Source organism: Oncorhynchus gorbuscha, linkage group LG05 (genome assembly GCF_021184085.1).
Source record: "Oncorhynchus gorbuscha isolate QuinsamMale2020 ecotype Even-year linkage group LG05, OgorEven_v1.0, whole genome shotgun sequence".
NCBI classification, from domain to species: domain Eukaryota; kingdom Metazoa; phylum Chordata; class Actinopteri; order Salmoniformes; family Salmonidae; genus Oncorhynchus; species Oncorhynchus gorbuscha.
The window spans coordinates 52,880,236-52,903,120 of record NC_060177.1 but is presented as its reverse complement, the minus strand read 5'-3'; the positions used below and the strand labels follow the sequence as shown (position 1 = coordinate 52,903,120).

Sequence of the window (22,885 nt, the reverse complement as noted above, 5' to 3'; positions counted from 1 at the left end):
CCCAAAAATCCTGGCTGAAATATTCCCAGGATAAGGAGGGAATAAGCAGGAAATCTGACATTCTCTATTCAGGATTTCTGAGAAAACCTGGGAATTTTGTAATCCTAGTTAATAAATGTATTAATATTATATTGTGTGTGTGTATATAAACTAGACAATACTTAATGAGGAACTTGTTTTGAATATCATTTGCATTGAAGAAAATCCATGTTTTTACCTTAACTTCCAAAACTAGTGTAATTAAGTCGTTTTATCACCAGAACTGATTTAGCAACAAACAAGATGGAAGAAAAGGATTGAGGGAGTCAAGTCAGCCATTGCCTCAAAGTCATTAAAGAAGAGAGTGAGTAACTGCAGATGTCCGTATTATTTTCACTATTAAACATTTTCTTGAAGAGTTTGTCTCAGCACAAATACTTTTGAAATGGGGGAAATGGAAAAACTGAAATAACTCCTACAAATAAAGGAACTTGACTCTTGCATCATAAAACATCAGTTCCACATAACAGTTCCACATTTGGATTGTAGCCACTTTAACAACTAGAGTTCGCTCCAAGTTGATAAACCCTCAGTGAAGGAGTTATTAGACCAGCAGGGACCCACAGACAATTGGGACTGACAGTCAGAGTGTGTCAGATATGGAGGATGATGAGTGCTGGGTCCAGCTGGAGGAATACAGACTGCTGCTGACAAAGACCATTGAGCCGTCGCAAATTACTCCCTACCTGCGGCAGTGCAAGGTGCTAAGCTGTGATGATGAGGAGCAGATATTCAATGACCCCAATCTGGTCGTCCGCCGACGCAAAGTAGGTAAGGCACTCTCTTCTATTTCAGGTTATTGAGAAAACGGTCAAGTGTTCCACTTTTTACTTTGAACTACAAGAATTAAGTTGCATTCCAGGTCATCCTTATTGCAATTGCACTGCGCATCTCAAAAGATTGCTATATATATCAATTCAGCCATTGAGAGATGTGATAATCTGCTAAATAACGATGACCTGAAATGAATGTCCATACCTTACTTTTAAACCTCAGATTCATGCTCACAGGTGCACTATTGGATATTCTTCAAAGAACTGGACACAAAGGCTATGTGGCATTCCTCGAGAGTTTGGAGCTGGACTATCCTCGACTGTATCACAAAATTACTGGCAAAGAACCTGCCCGGGTCTTCTCCATACTAGTTGGTGAGTAGCTATGAACCATCTTTCTGTAGAATAGTTGTGTTTCCCATTCAAGCTTTTATGCATTTTTTAAAGTTACGAGTTAAATGTATTGCTAAGATCCTTCAATGTGCCAATGTCTGACTGTGACAATGGATTTGTCCATAATATAACATAACAAGAGGTTGGTGGCGCCTTAATTGGGGAGGACGGACTCGTGGTAGTGGCTGGAGCAGAATGGTATCAAACACATCATACGCATGGTTTCCATGGTTTCCATGTGTTTGATGACATTCCATTTACTCCTTTCCAGCCATTATTATGAGCCGTTCTCCCTTCAGCAGCCTCCACTGCATAACATACTCTCTCTGACATCATAGACACGGTGGGTGAGTCAGGACTGACTCAGTTCTTGATGAATGAGGTCACGCGTCTGCAGAAGGGACTGCAGGAGGAACGCCGGCGCAGACAAGAGGCCGCTGCGGCTGCAGCCACGCAGGAGGACACTGTCCGCCAGCACCAGGTTAGGGAGAGGGAGCTGCGGAAGCAGCAGGAGCGTGTACATCGTATGCGGGAAGAGAAGGACCGGCTGTGGGAGGAGGTACGCCACCTGAAGGACGAGAACTACAGCCTGATGCACGATGTTACCAAGCTGAGCGAAGAGAAGAACAGTGCCCTCATGTCCAACCGTGATCTGCAGCTGGAGGTGAGATAGGGAGGGGGGGGGGGGGGGGTTACAGCTCTGGCAAACCCAAACACAACAACTTATAAAAAGACCTCTGCAGTCATACATGTTGACACATTTTGTTAGAGGACAGCGCACACTCAATCAGCAACAGAGAATACAGCTTCTATGGGATTTTTATTGATCAATAGATAGAGAAGCTGAAGCACTGCCTGATGAACGCGGAGAGCGACTCGAAAATCAGAACTGTGAAACTGAAGAACGCCATGGAGCATAGACCCAGCCAGGACAGGATGTTGCAGCTCCAGAGACACAATCATCTGCTCGCAGCGCGCATCCAGGAACTGGAGGCGTCTGCTCAGGTACGTTTGATCCCTCCTCAGTCAGTTTCAGTGATCATTTCTCAACAAATGTTTGGATATGCAGTGAAATAAAAAGGACAATGCGCCGTTTTGTGCACCGCAAGAAAAATGTATTTGCAAATAAAGTACATGTGATTTTTCAGATGCACAAGTGTTCCCTTTTCGCACTTCTGAGCCAAGTCGTGCTGAGCTGAGCAGAGCTGTACTGTGCTGGCTTGGTTACACATCCACTATACTTTGAGGGAACTCTGCTGAAAAGGACAAAATGAAAAGAAAATATCTGAATCTGCACAGTGTGATTCAGGCCGGTACAGTAGTGTGGTAAAAGTATTGTCTTGAGTAGTGTGACAGGATTCATCTATGTTCCAACAGGGGACAGCTCCAGCCCCCTTGGATCAAGAGAGGCTGAGCGCTGAAAGTCTGGAGGACTACAAGCAGCACTCTCAGGCTCAGCACCAGGAGCTGGTCAACAACATCTACACTCTGCGTAAAGATCTGCACGATGCTGAGGCACTGCGGGATAGGGTATACATCACAGCCTGATATTTTCCACAACAATGAGCACTGTTTAGGGTTAGTTGTAGAGAAGACTACTGATTATATTAGCATCTTTAAAATATAAGTTATTCAACTGATTTTTCAACGCAGGTGCAAAATGTATATCACAAATCACGTTATTTCCTCGGAATGCTGATCCTCAGCATCTGAATTCATAAATGTCCTTATTTTTTTGTCATCTGCCCGGCTTGTTCCTCATTCATTGGAATAGCTGTGTTAAATTGTGCAAGTTGGGTTTTCCCGTGATGGAGCAAGCTCTGTTGTTCCAATTGTAACAAGTAGGTTCGATTTATTCTTGCAGTACTTGGAGGCGAACGAGGTTCTCGACTTGAAATGCACGACATTGAAGAAGGATGCCAAAATGTATCGTGACCGAATGGAGGGTATCCTGAAACAGATGGATGAGGTTATCAGGGAGAGAGACAAGGTGAACATGGTTGTGATTCTCGGACCGTGTCATATGAGGACTTCACTGACTTGGTGGCAAATCCTAACTTCCCCTTTCACTTTGTCTCCCATTGGCATCAATGCAAGACTAAGTGAACATTCAAGTGACGGTTAAGATTTGTCCCATGCCTCCCAGGTGGCGCTGTACTGCAGCGCCAGCTGTGCCACCAGAGACTCTGGGTTCGCGCCCAGGCTCTGTCGTAACCAGCGGCGACTGGGAGGTCTGTGGGGCGACGCACAATTGGCCTAGCGTCGTCCGGGTAAGGGATTGTTTGGCCGGTAGGGATATCCTTGTCTCATCGCACACCAGCGACTCCTGTGGCGGGCCGGGCGCAGTGCACGCTAACCAAGGTTGCCAGGTGCACGGTGTTTCCTCCGACACATTGGTGCGGCTGGCTTCCGGGTTGGATGCGCGCTGTGTTAAGAAGCAGTGTGGCTTGGTTGGGTTGTGTATCGGAGGACGCATGACGCATGACTTTCGACCTTCGTCTCTCCCGAGCCCGTACGGGAGTTGTACTGATGAGACAAGATAATAGCTACTAAACAATTGGGGAGAAAAGGGGGTAAAAAAAAATAAATAAAAAAGATTTGTCCCATAGTGCTTATTTTAATTTGATCCGGAAAGGAGTTTACTTCTATTTTGATCAAAATGAAAGAATTGAACTATCTGTGTTGGTTGTGATCAGATGTTTATCCAACCGCACTTGCCATCTGTTTCATATAAACCGCTACAGTAAAGCAAACCAAAGCCCCTGTTTTGTCTTTCATCTATTGTTGCGGTAGGCCATCGCCTCACGAGAGGAGTACCACCAGGAGAATTGCCGGGGCCTCCAGGAGAAGGACCAGTACCGGAAACAGATTCGGGAGCTGGGTGAGCGCTGTGATGAGCTGCAGGTCCAGTTGTTCCGGACAGAGGGAGAGGTTATTGCGCTACAGACCAGGCTTCACAGACACACCTGCTCCCAACATGATGTGAGAATGGGTTCCACCAAACCGCTTCCATTCAGATCTGTTTTAATTCAAAACATAGAATGTTACTGGATTCACTGAATTGCAAGCTTCTCAGATTCTCTCTTCGTTTAGTTGTTTCCATAAAAAGTTTTTGGGAAAGGATAGCCTCGGTTAGCATTTTGATTTTGGAAACATATTTACATGAAATAACGTCTTTCGATCTCAGACGTCAGACTTTGAGGATGGTTCCTTGCAGAGACTAAATGTAATGCGCTGATTTATAACAATGTGGCATTATTACTTTTGAACTCTGTTTTCCTGTCTCTGCAACCCACTTTAGATTGAGTGTGTTTTTCCCCCTGTGTGTTCTCTGCCACAGAAAAGCCAGACCAGTGAGGAAGACTGCAAAGATAAATTAACCAAAGGCAAGAAATCTATGACAAGTGACAAATAACCATCACAGCACAAAAAAAGATCTTCAACAACAGTCTAGTTCTAGTTATTGTGCTCTGGCTAATCATGACCTTAGCGAAAGATGTGCTTTTTTTGAAATCCTAGCATTCTATGTTAGCTATTTTTTTAAATATATATTTTTTTATCACAGCTAGTAGCGTGGAGCTGCAAAGTCCGACATCAGGGGAGTATGATGTGTGCATTGCTTCGCAAGACCACCAGTTGTGTGCAGGAGGGCCCAGGGAGGAGAATATCTCAGCAGTAAGTACCTTCAATTGTTTATCTGTTGACGAGTTGAGGACTTGACCACTTATCAGTAGTCGTGCCAACTGAACTCACTTCTCTCCATCTGGATGGAACACATGTCAAATGTTGTTTCAGTTTAAAAGGAAACCGATGTGAAGTTAATGTGTATTGTAAATGTATTTTTCTTCGTGCCAGGAAAGAGCTCCATCAGTGGATGAGGTCTTAGGTTGTAGCAAGCCCAGATCGAGGTGTAACATCTACTACAGAAGGTTGGCAAGTTCATATGTTTTAGAGAACATTTGTTTGAAATCTGTATTTTGTCATAGTCTCCATAGGGGTTATCCGTGGGAGTGATTTTGGTATGGCGAAGAGGCTTGTTTTATGCTGCTTGTTTTTTAGAATTTTTAAAATAATAATTGAATTCTTCAACAACAGGAAACGTGTCCTTAGGTCAAAGCCCACATGGAAGGAACACACACCTTGTCACCTGGACAACAGCAGTGGAAGTGACAACACTGACACGGATGGGATGTGACTGAGAGAGGGGGAACAGAGGAGGGGCTGGGTGACATGGCAAGGACCTTGAGACACAGGCTAGTTTACATTCTTAAACAAAACATGTTTCATTATTAAATCAATTGAAATAATCATTTTGTTGATATCATGAATATGTTTAATCGTTATATTTTTCCAATAATATTTGTATATTTTGAACCGTGATTGCATGATGAATGTGTTTCTGTATTCAAGTTATTTGTACGAGAGACGGTATCAACACCTTCCTCTGATGTCTTTGCTTGTATCTCTTCGTGCAAAAGCAGAGGAAAGTGGGGATAATGAATGGCAAAGAAAAGTAAAGATACAATTTGTGTAGAAATCTTTGATAAAGGCACACTTGCACTTTGTCCACAAAATGCAGACACTGTTTGGAATTTATGGACACAAGAAGTTACAATCTTTGCATTTTGTGTCACGGAATAAAATGTTTTCACAAAATGTTACATGTTGCAAATGGATAACTTGGAGCAGGGATGAGCAACTTTGATGGGGGTAGGGGCTGAACTCACCATGAGGGGCTGCAGTGGCTCGTGGGTCTGCGAACCCACATCCATACCCACACATATGCAGTCAGAGCTGGCACTAGCCATTTAGGGGCCCAAATAATTTTGTTGCCCAATCCATTTTAGTGGTTCATTTCCTGCAATTCTACAGTCGTGGCCAAAAGTTTTGAGAATGACAAATATTAATTTTCACAAAGTCTACTGCCTGAGTTTGTATGATGGCAATTTGCATTTACTCCAGAATGTTATGAAGAATGATCAGATGAATTACAATTAATTGCAAAGTCCCTCTTTGCCATGCAAATTAACTGAATCCCCCAAAAACATTTCCACTGCATTTTAGCCCTGACACAAAAGGACCAGCTGACATGTCAGTGATTCTCTCGTTAACACAGGTGTGAGTGTTGATGAGGACAAGGCTGGAGATCACTCTGTCATGCTGATTGAGTTCAAATAACAGACTGGGAGCTTCAAAAGGAGGGTGGTGCTTGAAATCATTGTTCTTCCTCTGTCAGCCATGGTTACCTGCAAGGAAACACATGCCGTCATCATTGCTTTGTCAAGAAGGGCAGCAAAGAAGCCACTTCTCTCCAGGAAAAACATCAGGGACAGACTGATATTCTGCAAAAGGTACAGGGATTGGACTGCTGAGGACTGGGGTAAAGTCATTTTCTCTGATGAATCCCCTTTCCGATTGTTTGGGGCATCCGGAAAAAAAGCTTGTCCGGAGAAGACAAGGTGAGCGCTACCATCAGTCCTATGTCATGCCAACAGTGAAGCGTACTGAGACCATTCATGTGTGGGGTTTCTTCTCAGTCAAGGGAGTGGGCTCACTCACAAAGTCACAGCCTAAGAACATTTTCACAAAGTCTGCTGCCTGAGTTAGTATGATGGCAATTTGCATTTACTCCAGAATGTTTATTGCAATTAATTGAGTGGCCCAGTCAAAGCCCGGACTTGAACCCGATCGAACATCTTTGGAGTGACCTGAAAATAGCTGTGCAACGACGCTCCCCATGCAACCTGACAGAGCTTGAGAGGATTTGCAGAGAGAAACTTTCCAGCTACAGTTATGCCAAGCCTGTAGTGTCATACCCACAAAGACTCGAGGCTGTAATCACTGCCAACGATGCTTCAACAAAGTACTAAGTAAAGGTACTGAATACTTATGTAAATATGATATTTCAGTTTTTTATTTTTAATAGATTTGCAAAAATGTCTAAAAAGCTGTTTTTGCTCTTTCATTATGGGCTATTTTGTGTAGATTGACGAGGGGAATTTTTTGTCATCCATTTTAGAATAAGGCGTAACAAAATGTGAAAAAAGTCAAGGGGTCTGAATACTTTCCGAAAACACTGTATATACAGAATACTATATGGTGTCATTATTAAAAATGTGTTTAACCTTTTATTTAACTAGGCAAGTCAGTTAACAACAAATTCTTATTTACAATGACGGCCTACCCTGGACAAACCCTAACCTGGACACGGCTGGACCGATTGTGCGCCTCCCTATGGGACTCTCAATCACGGCCGATTATGATACCGCCTGGAATCGAACCAGGGTCTGTATTGACGCCTCTAGCACTGAGATCCACTGCCTCACATACTGACCACACCGCTCGCGTCGTGTGTGCGAGCGTTGCAAAATAAAGTTAAACATACATGTTGTTAAGTTATTACACCCACACTGTTCGCGCATGCCAACGAGCGTCTGCGTTGTCAAGGGCTAAAATAGAAGTCCGTTCTATTTGTGACACTGATCGCGATGCAAGTCCTGCCTTTCCCATCTCCTCATTGGTTTATAGAAGCTAATACCCACGCGCCATCTCCTCATCTCCTCATTGGTTACATGGGTGATTGAAAGACGAACTGAGGTCGGTCGTGGTCAAGGTAATACTATTAGATGCCAATCGCCATATAAAGTCCAGAGAAGAAAAATCCTGAAAGGAGGAGTGATGACTAGAAACGATTCGGTTGGCTCTTTTATGTGTGGATTAATTGTCCGAGTAGAGGACCTTGTGCATTTCAGGTAAAATAACAACTCAATGTTTATATCCCAGGACAAATTAGCTAGCAACAGCAAGCTAGCTAAATAAGACAAATTGGCCAGCAACTGCAAGCTAGCTAGCTATATTGCCATAATTGTTTAATGCTTTTCGACCTGTCTCCAAATTAATATAATTGGTTCAGAGTTTGTTTCGATATTTCACTACAGAAAATCTGCTAACCAAACAACAGTGCAGGGCATGCTCACTGAATTATAAGGCAACTACACTCAAAAATCGAAGTTTCTTCGATTTTTCACAGACCTCAAAAGTCATCCCATGATATGGTTTCACAGACCTCAAAAGTCATCCCTTGATGTGGTTTAAGCATTTTTCTATAGAGAAAAGTGTGAAAAAATTTGATAACCCAGAACAAAATGGGGGACATCTGAAACCTGGAAAAATGAAGAAAATTGAATTTGGGAAGAAAACATAATAAGGCAACAAAGAAAAGGATGTTTTTTGCTGTGCCTGACTGCACTTTAGAATGTGTGTCATCTTGCAGGACAACATTTTGGGGCAAGTTGAGGGCCAATATTGAATATGCACCCAAGAGTGAAGAGAGGTTGGGCCATCCTAGAAATGTTTTAGTGACATGCAATATAATATATACAATTTAGTAGACACTTTTATCCAAAGCATTTTTACTTATGCCTGGGAATCGGACCCAATATCCTGGCAATGCAATGAAAGATGGTTAGAGCGTTGGACTAATGGTTAGAGCGTTGGCCTAATAACCGAAAAGGTTGCAAGTTCGAATCCCCTAGCTGACAAGGTACAAATCTGTCGTTCTGCCCCTGAACAGGCAGTTAACCCACTGTTCCTAGGCCGTCATTGAAAATAAGAATTTGTTCTTAATTGACTTGCCTAGTTAAACAAAGGTAAAATTGAAATTAAATTATAAATGCTTTGTGAAGCATCAATTTAGTATTATTTATATGGCCTTTATTAAGAGGTGCTTATGCCATCCTTTATAAAGCACAGGTTTAAGTTATATTTGACATAGTGGGTTGTCACATGTGACATTGGTAGATATGTCACACAGTTATGCCAGATTTATGAACCTTTTATAAACCATGACATATGGTTATAGATTTATAACACATTTATGTAGTGTTTATGAAGGCTTTATGAGCTGCATGTCATTTAAAGTGGGATATTACCTTAATTAAACATCCTGTGTGGTGTGCTTATTCTTTTACCAGGTACAGCAGGAATATCTATCAATGGCGTGCACATCTTTTTGCGATGAATTACACTGTTCACTCAAAACAACACAGTATAAATAGCACTCACTTTGTGATTAGGGACTGCAAAAACTACCAACACAAATCTAGGGTTGCTACCCATGCCGTCTGGTCGTTCATTCTATCGGTTCGGTTGCCAGAGATGCGACCCATTCGCTGTCTTTTTTGTTGTTGCTAAATCTATGGACGTTTTATTGTAAAACATGATGACTTGCATTTAATAAAAAGCATTAGCACTGTATTTAAAGTCTAATAGATGGCTATTCGCTTGTGTGTTCTAAAAGTCAATCTAACAACTTCTTAAACTATTGCAAGTTAGTGCCTGTCATATGTGTTCCCCTGAATTCCCCCTTCCCTAATTAGTTAGCCTACTATTTCATATAAAATACAGCCAAAATATTAACTGGCATCAGTAGGCTTAATCTGTGCCATTGTGTGTGTCTTTCTCTGTTTTCTCCAGGGACGCAGCTTTCACTTGGGACATTCTGAAATTGCATTTTTGTCCCCCATAGTTTTATTATTATAATGTGATACAAACCAAGGCAGCGGTGTGCTTTAGTTTCTCTAACCATGTAGTCAACTGTCCCTCGGGTTGTTTGAAGTTACTCAGCCACCTCAGTGAGCTTGGATCAGTTCTCAGTAGAAATATCCTCTCCAGCAAAAAGTGTGGAGAGGAAGAAATGCTACCACAGCAAGAAGCTCCTTCTTGGTAGTTCAATACTTCCTCTTCTGTTTTGACAGTGCCCGACTAGCATATGCTACTACTCTCTATGCCTGTATCACATGCCTCAGTATCTATTATGAAATCTAGATTTGGGTCCGGAAAGCAAGGATGGGGGATGTGGTAAGCTTAGACTTTAAGTGATTTAAAGCCCCTTCACACGCTGCTTTCCACTCAAAAATGTTCCCCTTATCTGTCAATCTGTACAACGGCCCCCCGCCATGGCTGCAAAATCTGGTGTGAACCACCTGTATTATGACGCCAGGCCTAAAAAGCTTCTTGCCTCTGTGAGTGACTCGACGCTAGGCCATGACCTGACTGTCTCTGTTTTCATGGGGTCAGTGGACCCTCCCTCAGCCCGAGATGATGTGTCCCAGGTAGCTCACCTGCGACCTGAACAAACGGCACTTAGATGGCTTCACCTGAAGTCCCGCCTGCTCCAATCCGCTGAAAACCTCGTCTAAACACTTCACATGCTCTAGGAATGTACGGCCAAACACTATGATGTCGTCTAAGTACACCAAACATGTTGTGTAACTTCTGTAACCTAGCGTTTTATAGTGTCTAATACATGCATTACCATTAATTGAAAGGTTGGTTATCCTCCCACAATGCACGGAAGAAATGTCAAGCTATCAGTGGCGATTTTAGCATGTAAATCTTGGTGGGGCCAAAAAAATACAGAATATGATTATGCATGCCAGCAAAGCCACAACACAAAAAAATACATTTAATTGCACTATAACGGTGCCCACAAACTGTGCCCACAAACTGCTAGAGCCTACATAAAGTCCCAGCAGCATCCCCAACACCTTACCACTGTTACACCTGGCTTTCTGTGGAGCCTTGTCTGGCAGCGAAACATATAATTCAGCCTCATTTTACTGCCTTTAAAAAAAACATAGCTGATATGGCTGACTTATTTAAACAAATGTGGTTTCTAATGACAATTGAATGTACAAACTATGGCATAAGGGAACGACGAGCGGATAAGAGGCAATCCGTAATTTTGATAAGACGTTAATGAGCGAGCTAGGACGGACGTATCCTCGGCCGTTCTAACAGTATTCTCCCTGTACACTGTCATAACTCTTCCGTGACGATCTGAAGGATCAGGTTACAGTGGGTCCATTCTACAGCGTGCTCTCTCTCTTTTGTACAGGGGGCAGAGCGGGAAGTCTGTTGTTTTATGGGCGGTCGTAAAAGACGCTGCCTCTATGCTCTGTAGTGTTCGAGATTGGAAGGTAAACTGTGGAACACAGAGAGACCATTGGACATCAAAAGTTTGAATAATTAAACAGTATTTCTATTATTGAGAATGTGGGAGTGGTCCGTGGACACTTAAAGGGACAGTCATGTCGAGTGTGTTTCATTTGGCGATCTCATGAAGGACAGGAAACACACATTACAACATCTCTGGTTGTGTCCACTTCTCAATTATGGGGTTTACATCTAAATGCTATGAAAAGTATATGATTACATGTGAAACTATTTGTGAAAAGATTAAATGTGATGTGCCTTCTAAATGAGAGTATGGATTTTCATATAAAGTTTAACAAGTCAGTGACCACGCCCCCGTGAGTACAGACATTTTCATCGAAAGCCCCCTTTAAAAACCACTCGTGACAAAATTGACATTTTATGCCAAAGAGACCCACGGTAAGCCCGACATCTTAAATGGTTAAATAGATCAGAAACCATGAAGCGTTGAAATGGCTAAGGAATCGACAAACTAAAGAACAATTATTCAGACTGCAGCTGTTTAAATACTTTAGTCTGGTAAATGCAGTCGATCTAAGAACATTTACAAATGGTATTCTGAAGTATCCATTATAACAACTAAAACCATGAAAGACATTAGGACTTAAGGGGAACGCAACCAGAGACTCTCTGATGAACTACTATCCAGCAGACGGACCTGCGACCACAGAGAGGGACAACAAAGTTTATGGCCGATGAGCACCGATGCGTTTTATCTATAATTTCTCTTCATTATTTCTCATCATATGACAAGGATTGAAAAGGATTTGCCAGTAGATTGTCGACATGATTATGATTGCTAGCTAAGATTTTGAAAGTAAGATGTTGATATGATCAGTTCAATCAAAGCTACTGTACATATAACGTGATTTGACATCATTTTATCTGTGGCCAATGACCTTGAGCCTTCTTGGATGGGCACTTCTAATGTATCTCTATGTCAATACCCAAAGGACTCAAATTCTCACGGTCACCCCTTAGACTTCGTGGTGACATTGTTTCCCCATGACTGACAGAACACTGAGCCAATCACGGTGCAACCCTGTATTTTCTGCTGGCTTGCCCCACCACCACAGAAAGTACTGAGCTAGGCTGAAACACCTTCATTTTGAGGCTGCCTTACTCAAGAAAATAAGAGACATGTTTGTATGCGGCTTTATTTACTCAATGATATATATATTTTTTAACATTGTTTGCAAACTGATATGTGACACCTATTAATGCCAAAATAACATGCAAAACAGGCAAGCCCCCCCATTTTTAAAAAACCAGGCCGCCAGGTGCACGGTGTTTCCTCCGACACATTGGTGTGGCTGGCTTCCGGGTTGGATGCGCTGTGTTAAGAAGCAGTGCGGCTTGGTTGAGTTGTGTTTCGGAGGACGCATGGCTTTCGACCTTCGTCTCTCCCGAGCCCGTACGGGTGTTGTAGCGATGAGACAAGATAGTAACTACTAACAATCGGATACCACGAAATTGGGGAGAAAATAGGGGGTATATATATATATATTTTAAACAAAAATAAAATCACTCCCTGTACCTGCTCATCTCCAGCGTCAGTTCTTACACCAAAGTTATTTTATATAACATTTCACAGTCTTTTTGTTGTTGTTCTTAATTATACATATTCATCATTGTCATGTCTAAATGTCCACATATACCTTGATGATACTCAGAAACATGTATTTAACATGACTTTTGAAATTATCTTAAGAACAATATAAGGTGCACATGTGAAAAATCATTAATATCAATTAGAATTTAATACACCTTTGCCTCAAAAATATGTACCGTGACAGCAATGACTAAGCATTGTGGTAATAACTGAGTGTGGTGGAAATTACATTTATATAAAACTGATTAAAAATATCTTTAAACATTTTGTCACAGTTGACATGTTTAATTTGATTAAAGATCTAGAACAGACCATTTGTTCCTATTCATCCCAAAGGTGTTCGATGGGGTTGAGGTCAGGGCTCTCTATGCAGGCCAGTCAACAACTTCCACACCTGTAACGTATACGCTGGGAGTTGGAATGCAAGTGCAGGTGGTGAGTTTAATCCTAAACAGACCAATACAACAAACATGAGTAGTGTGTAGACGTAAAACACATAGTTCCATTCCCCAGGCAGTATTGACTAAGGGAGTGACAGATATAGGGGAGGTAATCAGTGAAGTGATGGAGTACAGGTGTGCCTAATGATGAATGCCAGGACCGGTGGTTAGTAAACCTGCGATGTCAAAAGCTGGAGGGGAGGAGTGAGAGTAGATGTGATAACACCGATCTCAACAAACCATTTCTGTATGGACCTCGCTTTTTGCACAGGGGCATTGTCATGTTGAAACAGAAAAGGGCCTTCCTCAAACTGTTGCCACAAAGTTGGAAGCACAGAATCATCTAGAATGTCATTATATGCTGTAGTGTGAAGCTTTCCCTTCACTGGAACTAAGGGGCCTAGCCTGAACCATGAAAAGCAGCCCCAGACCATTATTCCTCCTCCACCAAACTTTATAGTTGGCACTATGCATTGCGGCAGGTAGGGTTCTCCTGTCATCCGCCAAACCCAGATTCGTCGGTCGGACTGCCAGATGGTGAAGCGTGATTCATCACTCCAGAGAATGCGTTACCACTACTCCAGAGTCCAATGGCGGCTAGCTTTACACCACTCATTGTGCATGGTGATTTTATGCTTGTGTTCGGCCATGGAAACCCATTTCATAAAGCTCCCGACTTACAGTTATTTACCTGACGTTGCTTCCAGGGGCAGTTTGGAACTCGGTAGTGAGTGTTACAACGTAGGACAGACAATTTTTTTCAGGTCTTAAGGTAAGTAAAAATGTATGAACTAGTACATTTTGTCATTAACCATCACATTCTGCCTTTACATCACAGCTCATTATGTGGTGGTAATGACATCTGGTGGGAATAATATTTTAACAGTATTTGGTCATAAATAGCAGGGATTCTAGCGTGCCAACTCCAGTTGAAGGGCTAGCATACAATGTATCCTAAAATACACATAATTAAAACATAATTTCAAAAATCTAAAATTATAGCCTATTTGCCAATCACATACAATAAAAATATGATGTTCTCAAGTCATATTTACCTTTATATTTCTATAATGTCCTGGCATCAAAATTGGAATTCCCCTCATGACATCCATGTGCTCCACTGTCACTATTCATTCCATGGTAACCAAGTAAAAAAACTTGAAAAAAGATTATCGTGTAATTTACTATTATTCTGACATTTCACATTCTTAAAATAAACTGGTGATCCTAACTGACCTAAGGCAGGGAATTGTTACTAGGATTAAATGTCAGGAATTATAAATGTATTTGGCTAAGGTGTATGTAAAACTTCCGACTTCAACTGTATATATATATATATTATTTTTTATTACATCCCCCACCACTTCTAAAACCGAAGTTGCGCCCCTGATTTTCTCCCTACCTCGACTGCACCGTTTTCTACAGCAGCTGCTGATCTGTCGGTGCTAAGCCTAGCATCATTTCTTCAGCACAGTCACATCACTTGGACCAGCAGAACCAGAACTTTTACCAAAGGAGTTGGTTAATTTCACACACTTAGCAGCATTGGTATCAAGATCCTTTGTTTTTGTCTCTAACCATTTTGGTACCACCTTTTCAGTTTTTTTACGATCCTTGATCTGGGTTGACTGATGACATTGAGGCAATGCAGGTCTGTTTGCTGATGCGTGTTTGAATGTGAATGTGAATTTTTGCACAACCTCAGCCAATCAGAAAACGGGACCGGCCGTTGTCCACTGATCAGGCAAACGTTGAAATATACAATGAACTCGAAAGTATTGGGACAGTCACATTTTTTTTCTCTCTTTGAAATGATAGACTGCGGTCAAAATGCTGACTCAGCTTTAATCTGAGTGTATTTTCATCCATATCTTGTGAACGGTTTAGAAATGACAGCCATTTGTGTACAAAGTCCCCCCCCCCAATTTATATGACCAAAAGTATTGGGACAAAATTCACTTGTGTATTAATTAAAGTAGTCAAAAGTTAAGAATTTGTTCCCATATTTATAGCACGCAATGATTACATCAAGCTTTTGACTACACATTTGTTGGTTGTATTTAAATGTGAATAATAAGTGAGAAAGTTACAGATGCACAAATAGCATACCCCCCCCCCCAAAAAAAATGCTAACCTCCCATGTCTGCTTCTAACTTTCTCCCTATTGTATTCATTGGATTATGATGATGGGTTAAAAGCATGTCTTGGGGGTATGATATTTGTGCTTCTAACTTTCTCCCTCATTGTTATTCCCGATTCATTCAGGATTATCCGTAATGATGGTATGATATAAAATGCTAACCTCCCCTGTTATTGTAATGGTGAGAGGTTAGCATGTCTTGGTGGTATGATATAAAATGCTAACCTCCCCTGTTATTGTAATGGTGAGAGGTTAGCGTGTCTTGGGGGTATGATATTTGTGCGTCTAACTTTCTCCCTCATTGTTATTCCCGATTCATTCAGGATGATCCGTAATGATGGTATCATCCACATTAATTAGTGTTTAGAAACACTTCTTATTTACAATAAAAAGGCCTCCAATGACACAATTCATTATTTACCTTTCAATAATCGGAAACAACCACAACAAACAGCAAATGCATCCAACACATTTGTAGAGTGACTACATCAAGCTTGTTGATTGTGTGCTTTAAATATGGGACCAAATACTTGACTTCTTACAAATTTGTCCCAATACTGTTGGTCCCATAAAATGGGGAGACTATGTACAAAAGGGGCTGCAATTTCTAAACAGTTCACCCGATATGGATGAAAATACCCTTCAATTATAGCTGACAGTCTGCGCTAACCACAGTCATTGTATCATTTCAAATTCAAAGTGCTGGGGTAACAGAGCCCAAACAACAAAACATTTGTCACTGTGACAATACTTTCGGATCGGTACATAATGACAAAAGAGAAAAAAATGTTTTTGGGAATAGATTTTTTGTTGTTGTCAATTTTGACCAGCCAACACAACAAAATGATGGTTGGGCACATCTGCCAGTTGCCAGAATTGCCTGATGGCCAGTCTGCCCACCCATGATAATTGCTGACCAACTTCTAAATCACATGAACCTTTTGACATTAGAGATTTCCTGGGAAGCCTTCCAATCCAATGTCTCAAGGATGTACAAGCTACTCTGGACAACATGTGCCGCTCAGCAATCTTTTCAAGAATGAAGCTTCAGAATTTCTTCAGTTGATTTCCCCTATTGTGTGACAAGTCAGGGTGTCACATTTAGTTAGGGATACATTACAGTATTGATATGTTTGGGTTTATCTGTAGTACCTTGATACATCCAAGATGCAATAAGGCTCTTATCACTGTTATAACTCTCATCTGTCAATGAGTAAATTGGTGAGCAAATGCACGTTCTATACTGTTTCTTACTATTCTTACTATTATACTGTTCTGTTCTTGTACAGCGTTTTACATTTCTATGTTTCCTCAGATTGTATGCACATTGATTCAATGATTCAGCTCTGTAACTGAAACCCAAGGAGTAGTCACATTACTTGATTTTGTTTTGACCGAGATTAATTATTTCAGTGTTGCATATTTGTGCTGAGTGTTGCAACAGGGAGCAAAATTGGTATGGCATTTCCCCCTTAGGCGAAGGATGTGAAACATTGTTGAAGGAGAAATTTCAGTCGAATTTAGGTTTCTGGATAAAATCCAAACAATGCTCACAAATACACAGGTTCAGATGAAAACAGAGGTACATTAATATATCTGGTCAGCCTGAATCTCATGATGGTTCTCTTGCATGCCCCTCTTGCCATTGCTCATATCTTAATTTGCACCCACAGATCAAAATGTGCCTGTCTACAGGCAACAAAGAGCAACATGCACAAGAGAAACCAACAGCCTCCTGACGAGTTAAAAAGTATAGTAGATATTTGTGCCAGAAGCAATCCAGAAAAGGTTATAAACTCAATCCACATGAAGTTCATTCATTTCCCCTCTCGTAGACAGCGACGACAGATTATATTTTCACTTTTACATGATCTATACTCGCCCAATTGGGGGCACAATGACATTACCTTGAATGCTTTTTGGTAAGTCTGTTGCAGTGGATTTAAACACTCTCTTCTATATAAACATACAGACAGACAGACCTGAACAACTTACCCAAAAATAATGAGATATTTTTGAGTGCCGCCACTTCACACTTTTTTTGTTTCTTGCTTTTATGGGTTTTATGCAGCAAACAAACTTTTGAGAGAGAGATGGACCTCTTTTGATTACTGGTGAGACCTACATATTGTATGATAAATGGACTGTAGTCGATTTTACTATGTTGATCATTTGTTTTTAGGGTTGCATTGACGATGACTGAAGTTCAGCTGGGGTTCAATGCAGCGGGTTTTGTTTGCAGGACCCTTCCATGGCAGTCTCTAGGGGTCTTTCGCAGTAGCAGCGTGTCCCAAGTCCCGCAAACAGGACAAGACGGGCAGACCGGCCACAGACAGTCTGCTTCAGCCTAGCCGCATGTGGGTGCCCTTCATGAATGACGTGGCTGTGCGGGTCATCAGGGGATTGCTGAGGTCAGTGAGAAACTCTGATAATGCAATCCATAACTCTGTTTATATGGCCATAGATAATCTTGTTCATACATTATCCATTATATGATATTAGTTGTCAGAACTCCCTGGTCAAAGAGGAGATTTATTCTGTAGAAGTCCAACAATAATGACTAACCTTTAACTTGATAAATGGAGTAAAAAGTAGAACTGATATTCTCTGATTCCTCAGGTTAAGCAAGCCTAAAATTGCTCAGACCCATTCAGTCAACAGACAGGTGCTCACCGGCAGTCAGTTACCAGTCGTGTTGTCTTACAATAATTTCATCCACTTCAGAAGAAAACAGAATTCAATCTAGCCTATTAGGACCAGTGCTGTAAAGTACTTAAGTAAAAACACTTTAGTACTACTTAAGTTGTTTTTTTGGGGGGGGGTATCTGTACTTTACTTTAGTGTTTCTATTTTTGACAACTTTTACTTCACTACATTCCTAAAGAAAATATTGTACTTTTACTTGACAACTCAAAGTACTCATTACATTTGGGAATGCTTAGCACGACAGGGTGAAATTCACACACTTATCAAGATAACATGTGGTCATTCCTACTGCCTATGGTCTGGCGGACTCACGAAATACAAAGACCTTATTTACAAGATTCATGAGGGTTGAAGTGTGCCCCTGGCTATCCATACATTTTAAAATTAAGAAAAGGGTGCCGTCTGCTTTGCTTAATATAAGTAATTTGAAATTATTTATACTTTTACTTTTGATACTTAAGTATATTTAAAACCAAATACTTTTAGACTTTTACTCAAATACTATTTTACTGGGTGACTTTCACCTTTACTTGAGTAACTTTCTATTAAAGGTATCTATACTTTTACTCAAGTATGACAATTGTGTACTTTTTCCACCACTGATCAGGACTCGCCTGGTGCTCAGTCTCTGAGCCATTTTGCGGTTTGTTCTTAGCTAAGCTAACATACCATGTGATCTGTCTGGCTCCCAGGCTAGCCAAGAACAAATGCAAGAAAATCTTGTGCTGGCTCCAGTAAGATGTAGTGTTTTGTCTGTCTGTGCTCTCTGTACTTAAATTGTAATTTCCTATTGGGAAAAAGTCAGAGAAGAGCCCATCTGCTGAATCTGTCAGTGCGCAAAGGTCAGAGGACACCTTTTATTATCTTTATCAGTGGCGCACAATCACGCAGACATCACTTGTAGTAACAGTAGAGTTACTGCATAGCTTATGAATAGATTAGTACTGCTTTGAAGTTTTCCAAACCCACTCGCTTTGACAAGAGATTCCAGCGGTTTGGTCCCAAACCAGAGGAGCAGGGTGTGAGTACCCCCTTATAGAACCCTTAACAGCACAAAAAACAGCCTTACTGAGATCAATGATTTGCCTATCAATACTGATTTCAATTCTCTGTGAAGCCAACTTTAGCATGTTTTATTGATTTCCAGAAAGCTTTTGATTGTTTAAATAGGGATATTTTAGCCTGTAGTTTGTTAAAGACACTTCTCTTACTTTTCTTTGATATGAAATTTGATCACCCAATCCAGTCTCTTTACAAAGTACCAATTGCTTGAGTGCGTGTTAATGAATATCGTATAGATTGGTTTCCGACACCCTCGGGTGTAAAACAAGGACACCTTATCACCGACTTTGTTTGCTTTGTTTATGAATGATCTGGCAAAATCATTTAAACAGTTAAATATTGGCGTAAAATAGGATGACGAAATAAGTATCTAAGTATCATTTTATATGCGGATTATATTATTTTGATGGTATAAACTGAACAAGATCTGCAGAACATGTTATCATGTGCTGTCAATTGGTGTAAAAGATGGAGACACATCATCAACTAGACAAGAACACAGATAATGCATTTTTAGAAAACCAGCTACTAAGAGAAGTGGTTTTCAGTTTTGTTTTGGTGAAGACATTCTTGAGTTTACTAGCAAATATAAAACTGGGGGTATTTTTATTGAACATATTACCGTTCTATACTGAAAATCTGCCCTGGCCGACTCAGCAAGTAGAGCTCTTGAAGGAGTTATAAGGGAAAACAAAAACACTCAAAGATATTGGTTTTGCTACGTATTCCAAACTTTATCAGACGTGCATGTCCTGTTCTGGACGATTCAGCAGGAGTGTGGGGTACTAAGAGGTATTTTAAAGACGAACATGTCCATAACGGAGCAGTACGTTACTTTTTAGGTGTCCACAAGTTTGCACTTATAATTGCAATAACTGGGGATATGGGCTGGGAGCCTGTGAGGTGAGATGGAAGGCATGTCTGGTGAGACTTTGGAATAGACTGTTGGAAATGCCAACTGACAGAATAGCTAGTCAAGTTTTGACGGGGAGCCTGGACAACTGAAATGTCCTACTTTTTTCAAGAGTCTGACTGAACTTAATCCCATAAGGGATGAGTTGCCAATTGGTGATTTGACACAAAAATAATATTTCTTTCATTCCCTCTGACTGCAAGATAAGTTCTGTCATTCTTTCAGGACTGCCTTCCAAAGTTTGATATCCAGCATTCTGTGGAAGACCAATGGTATTCTTCTCCTGGTTCCTGAGGTAACAGCTTCTTATTTCTGATCTGCAGTTAAACCCAATATTGTGATGTGCCATTTGATCATATATTATTTGTAGTAAAGTCTAATATTCACAATTTTCAAAATCTTTCCAAAGTAATTGCCAGTAACACTAGTTTGAATGTGTGTGATGAGCAGGAGTTCTATAAGTTATATCACAAGGCCTCAGTACCTCCCAGAAAACATTTGAACAATGTGCAGATGAGATGAACAAAAGGCTGCTCAGCTACCAAAGCCAAGCTCAGGACTACCACAACTGTCAGCAAGGTTAGCATGAACTTTTGTAGCACTTTGTCAAGTTTGACTTTTTCAATGCATTTCCATTGATGGGTAACGGTTGAGGCATATTTTGTATTTTGAGGCACATTTTCTTCTCATTATCTGTCCCTTCCTCTCTGTCCTGTTCTTTGACTTTGGAAATAATTCCAACAGCAGCTGAATGACTTGAGTGTCTTTCCAAAGGTGCCAGAGGTGCTCATCTCTAACCTGGGAGAACAACACCCTTCAACAGCAAGGCATCACTTTGCAGGAGAGTGAGGCGAGAAAGTCACTGGGCCCTATTTGAATACTTTACTATGCACACGCCCTTCTGTCTTTTCTAGAGCAAACCACTGATCTGATAAGCTAAGATTGCTTTCACCAATGGAGTGGAAACCATGTCTTCATCTATCCACTCATATATCACCCCTTATCTCAAGGGAGTAACGATGCATTATAAAGTTATTCGAACAGGTCCAGTGAAAGCACACTGCCAAGCCTAATGCTGGTAGGACTAGGTGGGAGTCAGTCACGCTAGTAAATTTCCTTGTGTGCAAGGAACCATCCCGCTTTTGAGAGAGAGCTGTTGGCCTTGAATCATGCTGAAGACTAGAGACGATGAGAGCTGTGAGGGCATTTTGAAGTAAAAACCTTACTAATGCTTGTGTACTAAAACATCTGTCTTTAAGCCTAGGTATTGGGTTTGAGTGTCACATGAACTCATATAGGACAGAAAAGTGTGTGTGTGCGTGCAGTAATAGAGGCCTGTTCTGACTGTTTGTGTGTGAAGAATGACCCCGTGATATCTGGGCGCTCAGCCAAGAGCTGACAGAAACTAACTGGTTCCTCGTCGCTTAACTGGAGGGAAGTGTTATATTCTGCACACCAGTGATAGAGCTGTTTGGAGCCTGTTTCTGGGCGAAAAATTCATGTTTTGTGTGTGTGACCAGTACGACCATACATCATCTGGGCTGATAGTCAAAGGCGCTTTCTTGCCAAACTTGGGGGAACCGTTGAGCCTCTGTTAGAGGAAGTATGACATCCTGTCATTCTGGCCCCTGTTGTCCTCACTCAGTTGTGACAGACTGAGGCAACCTTTTCACCCAGTTGTCTCCCCTCACACACACAGGGTCACGAGTAGTTTGACTATATCGCAAAACACCAGTCTCAATGTCAACAGTGACGAGGCTACTTTGGGATGCTGGCCTTCTAGGCAGAGATGGGATGCTGGCCTTCTAGGCAGATGGGATGCTGGCCTTCTAGGCAGAGATGCAAAGAAAAACCCATATCTCAGACTGGACAAAAAATAATAATAATTAAGATGGGCAAAATGACACTGGACAAAGGAACTCTGCCTACAAGACCAGCATCCCGGAGTCACCTCTTCACTGTTGACGTTGAGACTGGCGTTTTGCGGGTACTATTTAATGAAGGACTTGTGAAGCGTCTGTTTTATCAAACTAGACACTCTAATGTACTTGTCCTCTTGCTCAGTTGTGCACCGGGGCCTCCCACTCTTTCTGTTCTGGTTAGAGCCCGTTTAAGCTGTTCTGTGAAGGGAGTAGTACACAGTGTTGTACGAGAGCTTCAGATTCTTGGCAATTTCCAGCATGGAATAGCCTTCATTTCTCAGAACAAGAATAGACTGACGAGTTTCAGAAAAGTCTTTGTTTCTGGCCATTTTGAGCCTGTAATCGAACCCACAAACACTGATGCTCCAGCTACTCAACTAGTCTAAAGAAGGCCAGTTTTATTGCTTCTTTAATCAGAACAGTTTTCAGCTGTGCTAACAATTGCAAAATGGTTTTCTAATGATGAGTTAGCCTTTCAAAATGATAAACTTGGATTTGCTAAAACAAAGTGCCATTGAAACACAGGAAAGATGGTTGCTGATAATGGGCCTCTCTAGGTTTTCCTTTAAAAATCTGCCGTTTCCAGCTGCAATAGTTATTTACAATATAAACTATGTCTACACTATATTTCTGATCAATTTGATATTTTAAATGGACACATTTGCTTTTTCAAAAACAAGGACATTTCTAAGTGACCCAAAACTGTTGAACGGTTGTGTGTGTGGATATGTAAATATGTGTTTAATAATTTGCGTACAGGGAGGGAGTCGGGACCAGGAAATCTGGTCTCAATGCAGACAGTGGACCGATCAGAGACACATTAATACCAATAGCTATGCCCACGTATTAATCAGGACAAAGGATGCATAGCACCAGGTACTGTATAAAC

General features: G+C 41.2%; 1 protein-coding gene across 1 annotated transcript; it reads left to right on the top strand.

Annotated features, from left to right (window-relative positions):
- The first annotated feature begins 525 nt into the window (after positions 1–525).
- On the top strand, positions 526–6,172 carry LOC124035146 (caspase recruitment domain-containing protein 9-like). The gene is made up of 11 exons (XM_046348565.1): positions 526–810; positions 1,050–1,187; positions 1,544–1,869; positions 2,040–2,210; positions 2,583–2,735; positions 3,070–3,195; positions 3,999–4,187; positions 4,546–4,591; positions 4,771–4,880; positions 5,061–5,134; positions 5,301–6,172. Exons 1-11 carry the CDS (start codon positions 639–641, stop codon positions 5,398–5,400), a joined length of 1,605 nt encoding a protein of 534 aa, XP_046204521.1. The 5' UTR covers positions 526–638; the 3' UTR covers positions 5,401–6,172.
- The last annotated feature ends 16,713 nt before the right edge of the window (positions 6,173–22,885 follow it).